General features: G+C 31.6%; 2 protein-coding genes across 12 annotated transcripts in view; both read right to left on the reverse strand.

Annotated features, from left to right (window-relative positions):
• Window positions 1-182: 182 nt before the first annotated feature.
• The window catches only part of PMCA (plasma membrane calcium-transporting ATPase 3), a 64,827-nt gene continuing 44,132 nt past the window's right edge, over window positions 183-20,877 (reverse strand). For 9 of the 11 annotated variants that reach the window (XM_075731205.1, XM_075731203.1, XM_075731198.1 and 6 more), the window contains 8 exons: window positions 20,620-20,838; window positions 20,269-20,562; window positions 19,206-19,772; window positions 18,917-19,130; window positions 18,604-18,815; window positions 18,226-18,519; window positions 9,407-11,159; window positions 8,221-9,141 (listed from right to left, as the gene is read on the reverse strand). In XM_075731205.1, the coding sequence (XP_075587320.1) occupies window positions 8,504-9,141; window positions 9,407-11,159; window positions 18,226-18,519; window positions 18,604-18,815; window positions 18,917-19,130; window positions 19,206-19,772; window positions 20,269-20,562; window positions 20,620-20,838 (4,191 nt within the window). In that variant the 3' untranslated portion in view covers window positions 8,221-8,503. Of the gene's footprint in view, window positions 2,611-4,413; window positions 4,486-8,220; window positions 9,142-9,406; window positions 11,160-18,225; window positions 18,520-18,603; window positions 18,816-18,916; window positions 19,131-19,205; window positions 19,773-20,268; window positions 20,563-20,619; window positions 20,839-20,877 lie in introns of those variants that run through there. The other 2 variants (XM_075731207.1, XM_075731208.1) reach the window with 2 other exon arrangements.
• Window positions 17,068-17,908, reverse strand: LOC142597538 (uncharacterized). Its single transcript, XM_075731209.1, has one exon. The coding sequence runs from the start codon at window positions 17,836-17,838 to the stop codon at window positions 17,305-17,307; it is 534 nt and encodes a 177-aa protein (XP_075587324.1). The 5' UTR covers window positions 17,839-17,908; the 3' UTR covers window positions 17,068-17,304.

Genomic DNA, 20,877 nt, shown 5'->3' on the forward strand with positions numbered 1-20,877 from the left:
ATACAGCGAAAGCATAATTTTTGGCTGGCTGGCTGGTTGGCTGGCTGGCTGGGTAGATGGTTTCATCGAAAATATATTGATTGGTGCAAATTCAATGATTCGATTTGACTTGAGTGTTTGTTTCGAGAAAATGACATACATACATTACTCACTCATAAACGCAGAAAAAAAACTGAAACATAATAAACTTGAGAAATGAATTTTATCATTTAAAAGGTCCGAATATTTATAATAATAATAATCAATATATATCCAAATAATCAATAAATATAACAGAAATGAAAAAAAGAAAAGAAAATAAGATTAAAACATTCATTCCAGGATTTATTATCATCAACTCATCATTTTCTCAGCAATTATTATTCTGGATTTAGACAGATTTCTGTTTTGTTGTGTTGGATTCAAACATAACACTTTTGTGTGTCTGTGTCTATGTGTGTGTGTGTGACCGAAAAAGTTGATAATAATGATTTAAATGAAAATGAAATCAAGACGAAATTCGTTTGTTTGTTTTTTTTTTGAAAATTTTTACAGACAATTTTTTTTATAGCACCACATTCGAAGCATTAGTTTTAAACAGTTGTGGCTGGTGAATTGAACAAAATTAACAGATTCTAAGTATTTAAAATTAAAGTGTTAATCAATAGTTTAGCATTTTTTTTTTTGGCCAGCAAAAAGAAAGAAAAGGTTAAATTAAATTCAAACAAAAAATATTAATGGAAAACTTGGAAATCATCAGGACAAAAAAAAGGAAAAAAAACAAGAAAATTAAAAATTAATAATGGACAAACAAAATTGAATGGAATTTTGTTATTTTTTTCGTTGAAAAAAAATAATGTGAAAAAACTTGATATATTTGGCCGATAGATGTCGACACGCACACACATGTATGTATATTGAAAGTGTGAAATGGATATCATCTCCAACAACATTTCATAATCATAATTTGTCGACAAAAATGGTAATTGATTGAAAAATTGAAAATGAAGAAAAAATATGAATAAAAAGCAAGCAAATCATAAGTATGGAAGCAACAAATATATTTAGGGTGTACGACCAGGGGCAAGTGATGAAGAAGAAATTATCATGATGATGATAGACTGGTACCCATTGACGATGGGCATTATGTTTTTATTTTGTCTGTGTGTGATATGTGAGCACAAAATTCTATGAATTTGTTGCTTGTAAACAACAAGCGTTGAATTTTGTTTGATTTTTTCTCATTTGTTTGTTTGAAGCATGAATGAAAGAAATGAAAACGTCGCCGTCATCATGATAATAATAAATCAGCAGTCATTATATCACATGAGAAGAAGTAGAAAGAAGTAGAAGAAAAATAATTTATATCATATATCAATAACAATAGTAATAATAATAGGAAGAATTGTAATGTAATTGTAATTGTAATTTATATTTTGTATTTATGTTTCTAGCAAAAATTCTTCAAGACCAGATTTGGTATATATTTTTTTCGACTCTCAAATAATTCCTGTTATTCCTGAACATGATGATGATGTGTCGATTTATTTCTTCCGTTGACTATATATTCACCGATTGATCGAATGGATTGAGAGAAAAAGTTTCATCTATACATAGAAGAATTTGTTGTACATTAATTCTCGTGATTCTTCATTGATTGATTGATTGATTCAAATTGATAGGCAAAAATAATTGATTTCTATATGGCCACAGTGTTGACAGAGAAAAAGTTTTTTTTTAAATTTGATAAAAATTATATCCAAAATTGCTAGAAAGATAGATAGAATTCGTTGTCATTTCAAACAATAAACAATTTTAAACAGGTGTCTCTAACGATGATGATGTAGGCGTTGTGGTTGTTGGTTGTGGTGGTGGCGGTGATGATGATGATGATGATGAACTGAGCTTTGTCGTTGTCGATGTTGCCGATGTATCTGTTGCTAATGCTGCTGCTGTTGCTGAATTAGTTGATGCACTTATTGGTTTCGAAGTTTGAATCGATTGTGTATGTGATTGTGATGATAATGGAGATGCAAATGATGAATCATGAGAATCGTCATTGGAAGCATCATTACTTATCTGATGAATATTTTTATTTGACACTTGTTGTGATTGTGATTGTGATTGATTGCCCGCATTCCCATTGATAATGATGTTATCATTTTGTGTTTTATTCGTATAGACAATTGTTGCAAGACTATTATCTGTTTTATCATCAAAATCATCCATCATATCACCTTCTAATGCTTGTTCCGTTTCTGAACGTAATAATGCTTCGATCTGATCATCCTGTAAACCATCTAGATCAGTACTTTCACCTGATTTTGGTAGCCGCGGTTTTACATCATTTGTGCTTGTTGCGGCCGCCGATGATGGATGTTGTTGTTGTTGTTGTTGTTGATTATGATAATGATGCTGATGTTGATGTTGTGGATGAATTGGTTTTGTAACCGTTGTGGTGATTGCACCACGTCCAAATCCTGTTGTCGATGTTGATGATGGAAATAGATTTGAATAACTGCCATAGCTACCGGCATCCATCGATAATGATTTCATTGCAGCGGCACGACGTAATATTGGTGAGGGTACTTTACGATCGATTCCACTACGGAATGCATTTACCACACGTATCTGTTTTCAATATTTTATTATTAACGTTTGGACAAAGGGACAAAGGAAGGATTGATTCATTCAATGTCCGAATCGATGATCGATTGATATATGAATAGATAGATAGATGAATAGTGAAGTGATATTTTTTTCAATCGGAAAAACAGAAGATAAACAGATTGGAATAGTGAGAGATATAACGATAAAGGCAGAAAAGAAAGAAAATATAGGCGATAGGATCATACAGTGAAGAAAGATAGATAAAAAAAGAAAAAAGATAAAGAAATAGCAGATTGTATTCGAGAATAAGTTAGTATTTTAAATAAGGATAAGGATAAGTATGTGTGTTCAGGAATGTTGCAATGTGGGGATGCAGGAATGGAAGACAAGCGAAAAAAATGGACCAGATAAATTTCAATGCAATTCAGACATGAAACCGAAAATAGAATGCGATTATAGGTGGTATTGATGGATGGTAAAGAAACAAAGAAAAAAAAGAAGAAAAAGAAAGTTGAAATAATAATAATGGAAACAAAAAAGAGAAAAATAAATTCATAGATGAAACGAAAAAGGCAGAAATCAAAGTAAATGGGAAATGAAAAGTTCAAGATGTTTATGTGTGTGTGTGTGTAGAATATAGATTTTTTGAGTGAGATGAATGAAGTGACATTTTTTCATAGAAAAAGAGAAAGAGAGAGAAAAAAAAATTCGTTTTTAAAAAAATATTTAGCAGATACACGAAAAATGGACGGAAATAAACACACAAACACAAACACACACAATATACATGTTTAGAAGAAAAAAATTCAGGTAACAAAAAAAAACAAATGAGTGAGAATTTAAGGTGGTGATGGGATGAAATCAAAAAATTGGGAGCCAAAAAAAAAGAAATGAAAAAAAAATTAGTAATTTGCTTAAATTGAAAATTTTTTTAATTTTTTAAAAAATTATTTCAAAAATTTTGATTGATATTCAACAACGACAACAACAACAATAGCATCAGCAAAATTATTATTTTTTGGGTTTATTTGACAGCACTGGCACCTAGTTTTTAAGTACTGGAATCGGTTGTAGACCGGAGAATTTTGCAAGGATGGGTCATGTTTTAAATAGTTTTTTAAATCAATTTAAATTTCATTTTAGTTTCAATTTCAATTATCGAGGGTTTTCGTGTGATTGATCATTGATGATCATTAGCAGCCTGATTGGATTGGATAACTTTTTTCACAATTTTTATATATTTCAAGCGATTCATTAACTTTGATTCGAAGTGAAGGGTTTTCATTTTTGCTTTTGAAATTTCTAAACAAAAATTAGCGGCAAATAAAAAAAGTGTTAGATAATCAGTGGGCTTTCACCAACAAAAAAACACACTCGGGTTAAAACGCAGTGAGATTTGTTATTATTTTCAATAATCAAATCAAATACAATAAGCAATATGAGCGAAAGTCAAAGAAATGGTCAAGGGTCAAACATACACACATCTAACACACACACACACAAACATGCTTGAACAGTTTGATTAGTTTGTTAGTAACACACACACACACATACTTTTAAACAAAAATAAAACACACGCCTGTCACATGGTCGTATTTAGAAGGTTAAAAGTAAAAGATAAAAAAAATGTCATCGTCACCATCATCATCATCGAGTGTAAATGTGAGTGTGTTGTTCAAATGTTAGTAGGTTATTTTTGAATAAACTGAAAAAATCTGAAATCAAAAACAGAATGCAAAGAAATCTAACAGGCAAAATTGTGGGATTATAAAATGGAGGAAAAGAAAGAAAGGTAGAAAGATAGATAGATAGAGAAATTCTTACGCTTTGATCAAGAGCACTTTTACTATATGGAACCGGAAACAATCGAGTCATTTGATGATCGCCGGATAGCATCTGATTGAAAGTTTACATTGAAAAAAAATTTTTTCGTTGAAAAAATAAATGTGAACAGAAAAATAAAGAAAAACAGAAAGAAATAGATGGCTATTATATACAACATATATGAATGTAGAGTCATGGAATTTGCTAACGGCAGAATTAGAATGAGTGTAGATATGAAAAGCCTTTCCAAATTACGATTGCTATGTATGTTTGTTTGTTTGTTTGTGTCAGGTGCATGTTCAATCAATCAAACAACAAAACGAGATGGATGCAAAAAAAAGTGCATACAAAACAAACACATTCGATACTGTGGATAGTAATCATAATGATAAACAAATTTTAAAATTTTTCTTCTTCATTGTTGAATAATTTTTGTTTGTTTATATGTTTATCATGTGTGTGTGTTGGTGTTATCGATCGATATTATTAATTAATATAAATTATTAAATATTAAATGATCCATGCAATCACATGTTATTGACACACATATAAAATTATTACAAAAAATACACATCCATACCAATACATACATGTACAAAGTCAAACAGTTTTACAGTAACACATAACAACCAACTAATAGATTACAAAATTCAAACACAATGTGATATTTTCATTTTCAAAAGAGTCTCATCCTAAAATCACACTATAGTTTGTAATTGATTTCTAACGTGCAACATCTATTGGCTTTATTTCATCAAAGTCAAATCGAATCATGTGAAAACACACACACTCGATAACTTACCTGTTAAATAAAAGTGTTGTTAGTGTGAGTGTGTGTTTGGTTTCTTTAATTCTATAAAATCATTGACTATTTTCAATTTCAGATCAAAATGGAAAAAATAACAAAAAACAAAAATAAAGCTAAATCAATACAATTGTGGAAAAGCAAAAGAAGAAATGTTTGATAAAAAAGAAACTCTTTCTGTGTTCAAAAACAACTTTCACACACAAATATATTTAAGCAAAAAAAAAAAAAAAAGAAATAAATGAAGCAATCAAAGCACAGAGATATTATCATGAATGCTCAAAAATTCGATCGATATATTATCATATTCATATCTAATTTTCAAAATCCTACTGTAACCAAAAATGGTTGTGGTAATGAGTGAATACAAATTCTGTAAAAATTGATTTTTTTCTATTAAGAACGAATGAGCAACGTCACCTGGGATATTGGGACAATCATGATTACAACAACAACAAATAAAGAAATTCATTGCCTAAATATAGTAAATGGAAGGTGTGGGAAATTGTTAACTATTAATCATTAATTCCAGTTACAATTCAATTCAAAAAATTTTGGAAGAAAAAACAATTTGATTCGATTTTTTCGATGATTGGTTGATTAGTTGATTAATCGATCATTGATTGGAGAGCTGTGGAGAAAAATTTCAAACACTAAAACTAAATGTAAACGAAAAAACAAAATAATCGGTGTTTTCATAACAAAAACACACACAGAAATTATGATGAAAAAATTTATTCGAATAAGTTACCTTTTATTAGCATTTTTTTGTTTTTGGTCCGAAATCATATTATATTCACGAAATCAAAAACGAGAAAAAGAAAGGAAAATCAAAGCAAAACTGATGGAAGTGGATGAATGTGGAAGATGAGGATTTAAGGAGCAACAAAGAAAGAGGGAAAGAAAGGGAGAATTTGTCTGTGTGTGACACTTTTCATACAATTCAAATCGAAGTTTTTGGTTTTGCTTCATAAATTGATTGGTTGATTAGTCGATGGTTGATTGACGAATGAGATGTTCTGACGATGGCGAACAAAATTTAAGAAACGATAGTTAATTTTTCTTTCATTTTGTTGATTTTAGTTTTGCTGGAATGATTGCTTGTCTTAATGTGGACATGATGACAATGAATGTGGATGTTGCATCCAATTCATCATAAATCATGAGAGAGACAGAAAATGTGAAAAATACAAATACAAATACAAATACAAATACAAATATTTATTTCATTCATTCATTCATTCATTGACGATGAGCAATTTGATTGAATATTGAATATGAGTGTTTGTTTGTTTTTTGAAATGATTTCTTCAAAATAACATAACATAACATTTTATTTTATCATATATAAATGATGAATGATTGATGATTGTAAAAATGAATCTAAATCGTCTATTTGTGTGCATGTGTGTGAAAATGAGTGTCAAGAGCAATGTTTTGTTTTTCAGTTTGTTTGTTGTTTTTTTCCAACACTAAATGAAATGATGAAATCTATACATTGATTTATTTATTTGTTAATGACAGTGATGCAACCAAAGATGGACACACAGATAGATTATCGTGCGTTTATATTGCTTATCAAATTAAATCAAGAAAATCCAAGAGAATCGTTGTTCAGTTTTTTACAATTGAAACAAAAAAATTACATACACACACATGAAATGAAATGTATATTATATAAATAATATAATAAATATCAATATTAATATTAATATATAATATTAAATTAAATTAATTAGATATTAGATAAATGTAAATAAAACGATAACGAATTCACACTCGGAAAAAAAACACAAACATACGCACTCATTTATAATTAGAAAATTGTTTTCAACAATGAGAAATTGATTTTTTAGGCCTCAAATGTTTTCCATATAGTAATGTATAACAATAATAATAATTGTAATCTTCTAATCATCAAAAGAAAACGAGAACAAAAAAAAATTGATAAGTTAATCAATTCATCATCATCATCATCAACATCGATTGATTGATTGAGCAATCGATGTTGAAAAAAATAGATTAATCATATGAGAATCGAATTAATAATAATTTTTGAGGTTAATTTTTTGAAAAAAAAATCACAAATTCTTTTAAAAATATTGAGATTGTTTGAGTGTGTGTGTGTTTGTTTGTAAGTTATTTATTTATTATTTCAATTAGTTAGTTAGTGTGAATGTTCAATGTTTTCACCATTAGTGAAAGATAAAAAGAGAATGACGGGGTAATTTTATTTTATGAATAAATAACACAGTATATCTATCGGGGAAATGAAAAAAAGGATATCCTGATTCTATTTTGATAAATTGAAAAAAAAACGAAAACTTAATAATAATGCCGATGATGATCAAAAGAGTTGAGAAGATGAATACATAGAAACCACAACCTGATACAAAATAAGAATCATCATCAATTTAAAACAAAAAACAAAAACAAAAAAAAATAGAAAAAAACAATTTTCACACAATTGTCAAACAAAACAAAAACGAAAAAATTATTGCTTCACATGAATCAATGTGTCAGTCAATCAAGAAAGTTGATCTTGTTTTAGTTTTGTATTTTTTTGTTCAGGTTATATTGAAAGATTCGTCAGTTTGTGTGAGTGTGATAATTAATAGCCTATTGTAAATGTAACAAATGATTATTATTGCCAAATTGGTTGGAAAAAAATTTTGGTTTTTTGTTTAGTTTTGTAAAAACCTAAAATTTTCCATATCAATTAATAAATTAATAAAATGGAATTATAATTAATTCAAAAAAGGAATTTGAGGCATTTGAATAAACGTTTTTTATCGTTTCAAAACGAAAACAATTTTCCAAGTGAAAAGAGAGAGAGAGAGAGAGAGAGAAAATTGTCATTCATCCTCATCAATTGATGAATTATGATGACATCTGGATCATATTTTTTTGAGAAAAGAAAAAATTTTATGGTCCTAACTCATAGAGAAAGAAAGAGAGAAAGAGATCACGAAAACATCAAACAATCATTCGTTATTCCATACGCTCATGTAAATTATCGTTTATAGAAAAAAATATATAGAGAATAATCCACAATCATTCAAATGGTTAATAATAATACAATATCCGATTTGGTTGGCCATTTTTTTTGATTTTCGAACAAAACATGAGAATTGATTCATCAATTGGTCAAACCTTTCATTTCTTCATAATTGGCTTTCAACAATCATCATCATCATCATCATCAATCAATCAATTTATGATGATAAAACAAGGACATTTGACATTTTGATTGAATCAACAAGAAAATGATTTTGTTATTCGTTGTCAAATAATTGTTTCATGTGGATGATGATGGCTATGATGACCATGATGACTGTGATGATGATGATGTATACGACTACCGGAACCGGTTACAGATGATGAACCGGATATCGGTGCATCGGTTAATAAATGATAACCTTGTACAAGTGGATTATTTGAAGCTGATGATTTACGACGAACAGCCGATGCAGAAGTGGATGATATTGTTGTTGTTAACATTTGACTACCACTACAACCACCTTGTAAGCCACTTTCATTATCATCAATGCCTGTTGATGAATGTTGATGATGATGATGATGATAATGACGACGGCCACTTCCGCCACTACCACCACTCCCATGACGATTATGATGATGATCACCACTTGATGGTGATCGTGATCGATGACTACGTGATGATCGTCGTGATCCACTTGGAACAGTAACCATGTGGGAAGTAGTGGGTGTAAAGGAAGTGATCGTTGTAGTTTTGGCAGCAATATTATGATGTGTCGATCCTGTTGATGGTGATCGTGATCTTGACCGTGATCGTGAATGATGATGTTTAACATGGTGATGATGGTGACGCGAAGATTGTGGATCCACTTCTGGTATTTGTAAATGTTGTTGGCTAGTTTTTCTTGGGCTTACAGGCATATAATCTAAAAATTTGACAATAATATAGAGGAATATATGAAAATGATTTTAATCATAACGGTGCAAACATTGATTAAGAAATAAATATAAATTATGAATGAATTATGAAAAGAAATTGAAATGGCCACATGAGAAAATTAGAAAGAATGATAGAATGATAGAATGATGATCAAACAATAAGCAACAGGCAAGTGTTTAGTTGAAATAGAATAGAATTCGATTTATGGATCAAATGAAAAAAACAAAACAAAACAAAACAAATAAGCTTACTTTTGGCTATCGATGATGATGATCGTCTTGCTTTGTTTTGTTGATGATGATGTGAATGATGATGATGATGATGATGATGGTGGCCACTACCACCACCACTATCATCACCATGACGTCTATGGTGGTGTTTATGGTGATGTCTTTCATGAGAATGATGATGATGACCAGATGCAATAGTTCCACCAATAGTTTCCGGTGGTACATATAATCTTTGATCCGATTTGTGTTGATGATGATGGTATGAACTGGATCGATGACGATCTGAATGCGATCGTCGATGAGAATGATGATGATGGTGATGATGCTGTGATGGTTGATGCGAATGATGCCGGCCATGATGATGATGATGATGATGTTGATGCTGATGGGCGGATGATGAATGACTTCTCCGTCTATTACCACTCCCACCTTTATGACGATGAGTAGCACCACCACCATTACCACCACTTTCAGCGCTACTACAACTTACACTACTATTGCTAAAACTAGCTGAACGGCTACTTCCGCTAAGTATATTTGAATCGCTAGAACAACAACTTGAACTTCGACTTGAACTTGAGCTATGTCGCCGAATACCAGAAGCGGTGGCCATCATCATCATAGCATTTGCACGATGACCACCACCAGGACTACTTGCACTTGAACGTGAACTAGCACGACCAGAATATGGTGAAGAAATATGATAATAAGCTTGTACACCTGGTGGTATATTAACAACACCACCACCACCACCACCTTGCTGCAATGCTGATGTTGATTGATGATAAGCATCGGTTATTGTGGTCGATGATGATAACATTGAATATGGTGCTGAACGTGAACGTTCTACTTGTAAACGTTGTTGTGATGCAGATCGATGACGATAATCGATCATTTCACTTTCACCACCACCAGCACCACCACCACCATCGTCTGCAGCCAATGTTGACTGTTTTCGTTCATTAATTAGAGAATCTGATTGCTTCTGATCAGAATGATTATCATCATCATCATTATGGCCAATTTGATTATCATCAATATTGGTGATTGAATCATCAAATTCGATAGGCACATTGATTGATTGATGTGAACGTAATGCCTTATGTGGATTTAATGGCCTTACAACTGTATATGTAACAATTGTACCGGGTACAGCTGATGGAATACCCGGTTGTGGTTGTCCGATTGATGTTGATTGTGTTGGAGAAATCATCATCATTATTGGCTGCTTTGTCACATTTGACGACGATGACGTTGATGATGATCGATGTTGTTTTGCCGATATTGGCTGTAATATTGGAGGCACAACTGGCTGTTGCTGTTGTTGAGAGTCAAATTTCTTTGTCGGCGAATATTGGGATTGAGGATTTGATTTGATTGATGAGTATTGATGATGATGATGATGGTGTTGACGACTTTGTGGTTGTTGATCAATCAGTATTTGACCACCATTACCGGTAGCATAACTAGCTGCCGATGCTGATGCATTTAAATATTGACTATGACTACTTGAAGTGGAATTATTATTACTATAAATTATTGATGGCGCTTGTGTCGCCATCATCATTGTTGATGTTGCTGCTGCTGTCGAAGTTGTTGTTGTCATCATCATCATATCATTGATGTTAGTGATACCCATTGGAAATTGTGAACAACTACTACGTAGCTGACTTGGATGCGAACGTGATGTACGAAGACAATTATGCAGTGAATGACATGAACGTCTTTCTTCCATATCTTCTAATGTTGAACGAAATGCTCGTACAACACGTAACTATTGATTTTTCGATTGATTTGATTGATTGATTGAAATTCATTCGATGGTTCGATTATATGTGTATGGATTTGTATGTAATGTTCAGAGAGAGATAAAGAGAGAGTTGGGGAAATAGCATTATGTGAATATATTAAGATTGGATTGTGGAAAAGTGATTTTGGAAAAAAAAGATTTCCAAATTGAAAAAAAGCAAAATTTAGATGCTCCCGTAATAAATGATGAAATCAAAATTGAATTAAATAGCAAATATATAAATAAAAAAACAGCGAACCAAAAAAACCAAACGAAAAAATGAAAAAAATCAAAAATAATAAAAATAAACACCAAACAAAAGAAAATATCCACGTGATTGGTTGTCCCGTTCCATCAATGATTACCCGTTGTTGTTGGTTATCGAATCAAATCGAATTGAATCGAATCAAATTTGAATTGAATGCAAGGAATTATGATCAAAAAAATTTTTTGAAATTGTAAGGGTGTGTGTGTGTATGTTTCAACGGTTTTCAGTATTTTTCCGAATAAATTGATTATGTACGTTATATATATGTGTGTGTGTGTGGTAATAATATTTCGGTTAGTAAATCAAAGTGAGAATTTTTTTAGAATCGAAAAAAAATTCCGTAATGAAAATTATCAGACACACACGCGCATCAAAAAAAAAACATTCACACACACACGCACACACGCATTACAGACAATTATTATTTTCCGGCATACACACACACGCGCGCATAATGAAATTAGAATTGAAAAATGAAAGAAAAACAAAAAAAAAAAATTCGGATGCCAAACATAATGTCAAAAAAACAGGATTAATTCATCCAGTTAGTAAGTTTTAGTGGTTATTGAAAATCGGGTTCAATAAAAAAAGATTCGATGTAATTGAATTCCAATTGATTAATTAATAAATTATTAAATCGGTAAGTTATAATGGAATCGAGACAAAATTCCATGGTAATTTCATAATAATAATGATAATGATAAGTTAGCCGTCAGTCATGTTAGAATTTGAAAAGAATTTTGGAGAGTAAAAAAATTTGAATAAGAAGAGCCCAATTGTGTTTTTTTTTGTTGTGCAATCATTGTGTTTAGTTGTGTGCATGTGTATGTGTATAATTGTGGGTGGGTAGGCAGGTAGGTGTGAAATATCAACCGGGTTGAATTTAAATTAAAAAAAGAATGAAAGAAAAAATCCACAGGCAATCAAATATTCACATTCGAAACGATATAAATAAATTGACAAGCATCAGAATGAAAAATTAAGAAATTTTAAGCATTCAAGAGCCACCAAGAAACAAAAACATATCATTCCATGACATTGATAGATGGAAAAAAGCGCATCACAAAAGACAAAGATGATTCAAAGCGATTGCCGATAAATGTTTTGTTTCGTTTTTTTTGATTGTTTGAATCAAATTTGTTAAATTCAAATGTTTTCATCATTTGTCGGTAGGTGTGTGTGTGTGTGTGTTTGTGAATATGAATCATGTTTTATGGGTGATGAGTGCGTCATATTTGTGTGTGTGTGTGTATTGGAAATCAGATGATCGAGTCAATCACAATCACGTGTACACATCATTACGATTTTGAATTTTAAAAGAAAAAAATAAAAAACGTATAATCAAAATTAAATGAAAAATCCCAGAAAAAAGCCATGAAACCAAAAGAGAAAAAGTGAAAATATTAAAAACAGAAAAAATGAATGAAATGAATTGGGAATCGATCAGAAAAAAAAGCGAAAAGAGGAGAGAGGGACGGAATTGAAAACGTGTGTTGGGAATCGAAGAATTTATTCATTTTTTTTTCAACACCAAAGTCGTTCGTCGGATTCATATATTTGTTGTCGAGATAGAGGCAGATAAAAATTTTTATGAAAGATTTAGAAAAGCGAATTTTGGATGGCAATGAAATTTATGACATAAACAACATATATGAGAGGAATGAGAAAAAGGAAGAAGAGCAGAAAGAGAAAGAGAGAGAGAGAGAGAGAGAGAGAGAAAAATAATGAAATGTCAGTTTATTTGTAAGTTTCATTTCAATGTGGTTTTTGTTTTTTATCTAAATAGATAGATATAGATAGATTATGTATAATTGCTTACTATTAATGTAGGGAGTGTGTGTTTTTATATTGTTTTTACTGTTCAAAATATATGGAAAGCACCGCAATTAATTGATGATATCGGGTTTTTTCGCATGGGGAATGATCAAAATGATCAAAATCAATACATGATTCTTGTGTAAAAAGGATAAAAAAATGATTTCCTACTAAAAACACTTTGATACAACACACACATCATCCACCCACCCACACAAACACGGACACAAATACAGACATAAACGTAAATGTTATACTTGTATGGAAATGATACAAAAACAAACAAATAAACCGAAAAAAAATGAAAATAAGGTTCTGTGTGCGTGTGAGTGTGTTTATATGCATGTAATTTTTGCAAGTAATTCACGTGTGATGAAATCGAGGGCGAGAAGAGAGAAAGAGAGATGAAATGAATGCAATCAAACAGAATTTTGGAAAAAAGCAGCTCAAAAAATAAACAAGCAAAATAGACAAAGCATACAAATAATTGATCAAACAAACACACACACAAACACATACACTTGCTTGCACGCAAAGTGAGTAAAGTTTTAATTAGTAATTAAGTTAGTCATTCTAATGAAATATTGGTTAATTTGAATTTCAAGTTTTGTTTTGTTTTTTTAATGTGAAAATGTGGTTAGTTAATCAATCAATCAATTAATCAAATATATAGGATAACTGGGATTCAATTATCGAATCAATCAATCAATCAATCGAGGAATTAGTAAAAAAATCAGTCAGGTTAATTTAATGATGCGAGGTTTTGGTGATTGTTTTCGTGGTGGTGGTGATGGTGGTGGTTGTAGTGGTGATGGTGAAATAGTGAATTTGGATTTTGTGAAAGTGATTGTGACCAGATTAGAATAGATTGTTGGAGTTGTTGATGATTATATTTGACATAATAGTGATGATATGGTGGTGGTGGTGGTGATTGTTTAAGTGATGCGAAATGAACAGAAAAAAGAATCCATCATAGAGAGAGAAAGAGAATAGGATAAGAAAGCAAAACTAGACAAAACCGAAAACAAATGATCTCGATCTCAGACCATTATTGATCAGCTAAGCAAAATCTCAATAGCCATACATATGAAGAGATTGAAGAATGAAAGAAAAAAGCAATAAAAGTAAATTGAAAGCAAGATTTTCAAAAATCACTATTCATTTCTTGTCATCTATGGCGAATGCAAATGGGAAAAAACATGCAATTTTTCTACAGTTTTGTGTTTGTGTTTCAGATTTTTTTTTTTTTTGGAAAAAATATGAATGAAATTTAAAAAATTGAAACAAAATAAAAGGAATTTTAAATCAGAAATCAATTAATTGTAGTAGCAGCAGCTGAAGATATTTGAGGTATTTAGTGTGTGTGTGTAGGTGTGCAATGTCAATTCATAAATCACATGCATTGGTAAAGAGAACTATGAATTAAAAATAAAACTAAGCTACTACTATTTGAATCAATTAAAAATGGCCACGTTTGATCATTTTCATTTTCAAAATAAATAAATGCCAATTCTTGCAGTTAGTTTTGGAGAAAAAAGAATATTGTATTTCTCATATTTTGGCTTATCTCGATATAATTTATTAATTAATTATCAATATATTTATAGAGAAAGAGATGTGTGTAAAACGAAAGAAAACAAAAAAGATAGATAGATAGATCAATGATCATTATCATGAAATAGAGTAGAGATCAGATTTTTTTTGTTTCGTCATGTTAGACTGTATCATTTCATTTGTGGTATGTGTATTTTTGTGATTTATATATATGTTAATTAATAATCAATGTCATGTCATGTCATGTCATGTGTGTGTGTGTGTGTTGTGTAATTTGTCAGCAAGGAAATAAAGATTTAATAAAGATTTTCAAATGTTATTTGTTAATTTTTCAAATTATCTCGTTTGTTATATATATATATAATTAAAGATGCTTGTTATTTATATGATTGTATGAAATTCTGTCATTGGTTTTTATAAATTGTTTTTTTTTTGCTTTGCATAATTATCAATCAATCAATCAATCAATTAAGTAATTAATTAATCATTCAATATTCATCAATAATAATAATAATAATAATTATAATGGAATGAAATTATTATCAATTCTTTTTTGTTGCAGCGAAATTCAAAAGAGCGAAACGAAAAATGAAATAATGGAGCCAAACAAAGAAAAAATAAATGGCCAGAGACATACAGATAGATGGAGAGAAAGAAAGGATTTTGGTGGGCGTATTTATGTTTGTGGTTGTGTGTGTGTGTGTGTGTTTTGGGCAGGATTGGAATGTGCCATTTTAAAAAGTGTTTGTGTATCTAAGATTAGTTAGTAGTAATGGTGATTCATCGATTATAATCGATTAATATTAAGTGAATAATGATGTCATCCAGAGTGAAGTCTGTGTTGTCTGTATTTCTGAATTGGTTTAGTTGCATAGAATCTAAATAATTATTCAAGGCATAATTCATCAATCTAATCTAATCTAAATTTTGTGTTTTGTTTTGGTTAGTGAATTTGGGCATTCTTCATTTTCAAAAAAAAGGTTAGTTTAGTTTAGTGATTAGTGATAGAAATGAACAAACAAACAAAAATAATGGAAAAAATTGCTAATTATCAATGTAAAACAGATGATGATTAAACATATGAGATATGAGATTACATCAACAAACACACACACACACACGCGCACACGCACACACAACAAATATAAATGAAAAAAATTGAAAAATTAAAATCAATAATAATAATGAACAAATTAAGAAAATACCTGCATAGTAAAAAAGGATTTTAAAAAAGGCCATTCATGGGATTCAAGCCGTTGACAACAAAAAGAGAGAGAGAGAGAGAGAGAAAGAGGAAATTTCAACGAGTTATTAAATTCTGAATGTGTCTCAAAAACAGGCAAAGAGTATTCTCTGATGAATTGTCTTTGACTAATTGTACAATAATGGGAAACGGAAATGTTTTCCTTTACAAATGTTTATGAATCTCTGGAGAGAGAGAGACTCGGTATCATTAATACGATATAACGAGAACATCAATTTATCAATCAATTGATTATATAATTTATAAATATCGAAAAATTGTAATAATAATAATAACAGAGAATTTTCTTTTCTTTTATAAATAAACGAAAGACTTTTGTATTTCATGATTCAATCAATATCATAATATCATTTTATAATTAATAAAGAGAGATCCTTGATTTTATCATGAAAAAATGAATGATGGATCAATTGATGAAAAGTAAGGGGAATGGTCCAGAATTTTGGGCAGAGCAAAAAATTTTAAAATGAAATAATGATGAGCAAATAATCTCAAGCTGGTCGGATTCAACAAAAAAAAATTGTTGTTTTTACGGTCATTCACACAATTGCAACATTGTGTTCCATCATTTTTGGTTTTGTTTTCCAAAAATTCAAGGTTCAAATATTTGGGCATTGAGAGATGATCAATGGGTGTATTTTTGTCTTCATGTAATTGATGATCATCTGGTTTTTTTGTTGATTTACATGCAATTCATGTTTGTCAACAACATACACCACAGGAAAAATGGGATAAGGTGAGAAATGGGGAAAAAATCAATGAAAAAAAAGCAAAAAAAAACGAAAAAAAACAAAAAATCGGAAAATTCAACAAGGTAATTAATCAATCTTGAGTAAAGAAATTCAACTTGAAACACACGTACACACACAAAGGATTCTTCAGATTTAACGACGAAAAAAAAATAATTCTATCAATAGAATTTGGGTATCACTCACATTACACACACACGCACGAATCTTTCATACAAAAAAAACGAAATTCTAAATTGACCAAAATAAATCAAATCAAATTAGAGCTATGATAAATCAAAATAAAGAAAAACAAAAAGAAAATGAAAACAAAAATAAACTGTCTGATGTTTGATGCCGGAAATATCGCATATATCGATATTCATCTGATCAAATATATGTAGTATGCGTGTGAGTGTGGGTGTGTGTCTGCTATTCTATTCTGTCTGGAAAAGTCAAGAGAAGGGCCAGATTATGGGTAATCTGAGTCATCATCCATCATCATCTGACATCATTCTCATCATTATCATCATCAGTTTTTGTCATCATTATTAATGAGGTATCACTGTCTAATTTGGATTTTTTTCTCGTCATCATTTTCGATGATGACGATGATGATGAATCGTCATTCATATTGATCGATGATGTGACAGAATGTCTTTGTTGATGATGCTCAGAACGACTTTCGGGTATTGGTGATAATGGTGGTGCTATTGCTACTGCTGTGGTTGTCGCTGATGATGGAGGTAAAATACCGATACCGGTACCTTTATCAGATGTAGTTATTATTGTTGTTGCTGCTGCCGCCTGTCCAATACCTAATGGATCATCAGTGATCATTGATGGTTTCTTTGTATGATTATGATTCGATGCAGCAGCATCCATCATAATGACATTGCCTAACATTGTATGTTGTTGTTGTTGGGGATGTGTTTGAGTTGTTGTTATTATTGTAGTGGTGGTTGTTATAACGCCTGCCTTTTGTTGTTGTTCGTGTGTATCAATGTTTGCATCTGATTGCTTTCCAATCATCATTTTTTGATCGGATCGATTATCGGCTTGCGGTTTTGCCGTATTATTATCATCTAAATTTTCTTCTCCTACATTTCTAACTGATTGTTGTTGTGAATAATGTTGTTTTTGTTGTTGTTGGTGTTGCTGATGGGAATGGTGTTGTTGCTCAATAGTAATAGTACCGGTCGCTGTAGTTGTAGTTGTAGAAGCGGTGGAGCCACCACTTCCGGCCGTACCAGCAGCAGCAGCTGCTGCAGCGGCTAATGCACCAGCGATGGCACCAGCAGCGGCCGTACCACTTGTAACCACACCAGTACTTGTTGTTGGCGATGTTGGCGAACCAAGGCTCGCCCTTTTGAGAGACAGCTGCTGCGACACGGTGCTGTTATGCAACTGTATCAGGCATACCTGAGTCTGCAGACGTGTTAATCCACGTATCCATAATATTTGGCCAGTACGTTTAACGTCTTGTGATAATGAACCGGATGAACCATCTTCAACCAATGAACTTGTTGCATCGATCATCTCTTCGGGTGGACCACTACCCCATGAAAATTGTTTCGGTATTCGTTTGGTCGGAATCGTTGTGATCAATTGTCCCCATACTAACACGCCAACACCGAAAAATATACACCACGCCCATTGCTCTAGTGTCAGTGAGGCTGTGCTAAATGGTCGACCACCAAATTGGACGATAATCACCTAAATATTTACATTCAGATTAGATTATATTACGATTTTTAATCAATGAATCATCGATCGATCGATCGATCAATGAATACCTACTTGAGCAAAGGCAGTGAGAAATAGAATTCCGTAGAAAATGGGATTAGTGAACAGGCCTTCGAAAATATTTCGTTCTCCATGAATTTTTCTTGAATTAATCTCATTAAACAATGTCATCATGACAAACGTGTTGAATATGATGGTAAAATGTTGCGATGGTAGCGCATTTAATTCGGCACCAAGACCAGAATCGATATCGAAAAATCGATGACCTATTTTCAAAAATTAAATCAAAAAAAAAAGACAATGGTCAGTCATTTCAATTAATTGTCATAAGCACAATGAAGATGAATGAGAAAAAACTATAGCAAACCGGCAAATAATAGGAAGAATATGACGGTCAATTGATAGATAGCATGGCCAATAATGTTCTTCATCATTGTACGAGAAATTAATGGTTTTGTACGGCCATATGGTTTACGTGTCAATAGATCGGTGGTTGGTAATTCTGTTGCCAATGCCAATGATGCCAACGTGTCCATTATTAGATTTACCCATAACATTTGTACAGCTTTCAATGGACTGTCCTGTATTTGTTCAATGAATATATAATATATAATGATTGAAATGTCAAGAAGATATTGATGAAAACAATGACAAACCTCAATGGCACAGGCTCCAACAAAGGCCACAATGACAGCAACAACATTTACGGTCAATTGAAATTGTAAAAATTTTGCAATCGAATCATAAACATTACGGCCCCACATAACAGCCTTGACAATACTGGAGAAATTATCATCGGTGAGAATAATGTCCGATGCTTCCTTCGCAACATCGGTACCGGCAATGCCCATGGCAAAACCAACATCAGCTTTTTTCAATGCCGGACCATCATTAGTGCCATCACCGGTGACGGCAACCACTTCACGATTTGGATTGAGCTTCGATTCAATAATGTGTTTGACTAACACATATTTGTCGGACGGTGATGAACGTGCTAAAACACGTAAACGCGGCCATATTTTATCGAATAATTCTTGCCGTACTTCACCACGCGCATCACGAATACGCTTATTAAATTCTTTGCCTTCAAGTACAAGAAAATCTTCACCCGGTTTCACGATACCACATTTTGTTGCAATCGATCTAGCCGTATTAACATTATCACCGGTTACCATACGAACAGTAATACCAGCTTGTTGACATTTACGAATAGCATCAGGCACCTGAAAGTGAGAAAACCAATTGTGGTATTTAATTTGAATTATTATTATTATTATCAAACAATCAATTCATCATCATCATCATCATCATCATCATCGTCATCATTGTTTAATAACAATCAATGTTAATAGGCGGCGCACCCAATGTATTGAGAAACAATGATTTTTCTTCATTTCAGTCACACATATCCTACTATATTATAGTGTAAAGATCATATAGATATAGGATATAGATATAGATAGATACTAAGCTATATAGCTGCTAAAAGTTGCAAATGGAACAACTATGAAACAGAATTATGCTTGTGTGTGTTTGTTTTTGGGGATAAAATCAACACCATACGACCTTTTCTATATATATTAACCAAGGTGACATATAAAAATCTATCCATTTTCTATCTATTTTCCATCTAGAAATATTGACGTCATTCAATATAAGAACAGAACACTGATTACTATGGAAAAAAATGAATTTGAAAATTAAACCATGAATCCATACCTCAGGTCGAACAGGATCTTCAATACCGACAATAGCTAGACAAGTTAAACGTGATTGTATATAATCTTCATCATCCCAATTTGGTTCTCCATCAATCTGTATTTCATTAGCTGATGATGGTTTACGGCGAACAAAATCTTTATAGGCCACCCCGATTGTACGTAGACCATCCGATGCCATCGGTTCAATCACATTTTTAATCAATTTATCCTGTTCTTCTTTTGGAAATCGCAACAATGTACCATCTTTACCGAATATAAACATACAACGTTTCATTATAATCTCGGAAGCACCCTGAAATAATGACACAGTTGAGTGATAATCAAATTGCAACAAAACAATACAACATACTTTAGTGAACACACGAAAACCTTCATTGTTTGGTAATTGTATAACGGTCGACATTGATTTACGGACCGAATTGAATGTATAAACTTTATATAATTTTTCTTCGGGCATACGATCACGTAATGTTTGGTAATCTTTACCGAGATCCAAGACAAAACCAAGAAGGGCACATTCAGTTTTGTTGCCAACCTGTTTCGGATTATCACCCGGATTATCAGGTGGCTATTTCCATATTTTATGAGAGAAACGATAATTAGTTTT

The sequence above is a fragment of the Dermatophagoides farinae genome, chromosome 5 (genome assembly GCF_024713945.1).
Source record: "Dermatophagoides farinae isolate YC_2012a chromosome 5, ASM2471394v1, whole genome shotgun sequence".
In the NCBI taxonomy this organism is placed as follows: Eukaryota; Metazoa; Arthropoda; class Arachnida; order Sarcoptiformes; family Pyroglyphidae; genus Dermatophagoides; species Dermatophagoides farinae.

What these genes read in the sequence shown, in the direction of transcription:
- LOC142597538 (XM_075731209.1), bottom strand. Translation starts at nt 17,838, where the DNA reads ATGATGATTGGAAAGCAATCAGATGCAAACATTGATACACACGAACAA.